Here is a 591-nt window from a genome sequence, read left to right on the forward strand (position 1 = left end):
AAAAAAAGAAAGAAAAAAAACATAAAATACTTACAGACAGGTGAAATAATTAAACTCACCTGGTTTCCACTTCGACTGAAGAAAAATAAATCATTCACCATTTACTATACAGACTTTAATTTAACACAAAACACCGTGAGTTACCATTTCAGCTACGTCTTCCCTTACTGTCGATTAACGGTTATCATGTCAAATTACGTTCCTTTCAAAATAAACTTCAAATACAAAATAAAAGCATTGTAGCCTAATTCATTTAAGAACAAACTTCACATATATTTAGTAACGAAACAAACCATAAATGAAGGTTATTTACAACTGTCCCTCAGATTCAGAAGATATCAGACTCCTGTATGTTCTTCTCTGTCTATTCTATCTTTTCCTTTTCGTTCCTTATGATGGTTTGGTGATTTACTTAAACTCTGAATCTAATACAGCTGCAGCACTTACATGTGTCCATGTCACAGGTTTGAACCCAGCTTGTCTCCTTGTGTGTTCTCTGTCTGAGTGCAGATGAGACTAAAACACACTGTTTGAGTCTCAGCTGATTGTGGATGCAGCAGCACCACCACCTGCTGTCCAAACCAACATACC

The 591-nt window shown here is 35.7% G+C and overlaps 1 protein-coding gene across 1 annotated transcript in view; it reads right to left on the minus strand.

Annotated features, from left to right (window-relative positions):
- The window catches only part of LOC111647315 (uncharacterized), a 5,545-nt gene extending 5,444 nt beyond the window's left edge, over nt 1–101 (minus strand). The window contains exon 1 of the mRNA XM_087171330.1: nt 60–101. Coding sequence (XP_087027456.1) covers nt 60–101 — 42 coding nt within the window. The remainder of the gene's footprint in view (nt 1–59) is intronic.
- Nucleotides 102–591: the final 490 nt, after the last annotated feature.

The sequence above is a fragment of the Seriola lalandi genome, unplaced genomic scaffold, assembly GCF_002814215.2.
Source record: "Seriola lalandi dorsalis isolate HSWRI2012SDOR001 ecotype SW California unplaced genomic scaffold, Sedor1 jcf7180002054984, whole genome shotgun sequence".
In the NCBI taxonomy this organism is placed as follows: domain Eukaryota; kingdom Metazoa; phylum Chordata; class Actinopteri; order Carangiformes; family Carangidae; genus Seriola; species Seriola lalandi.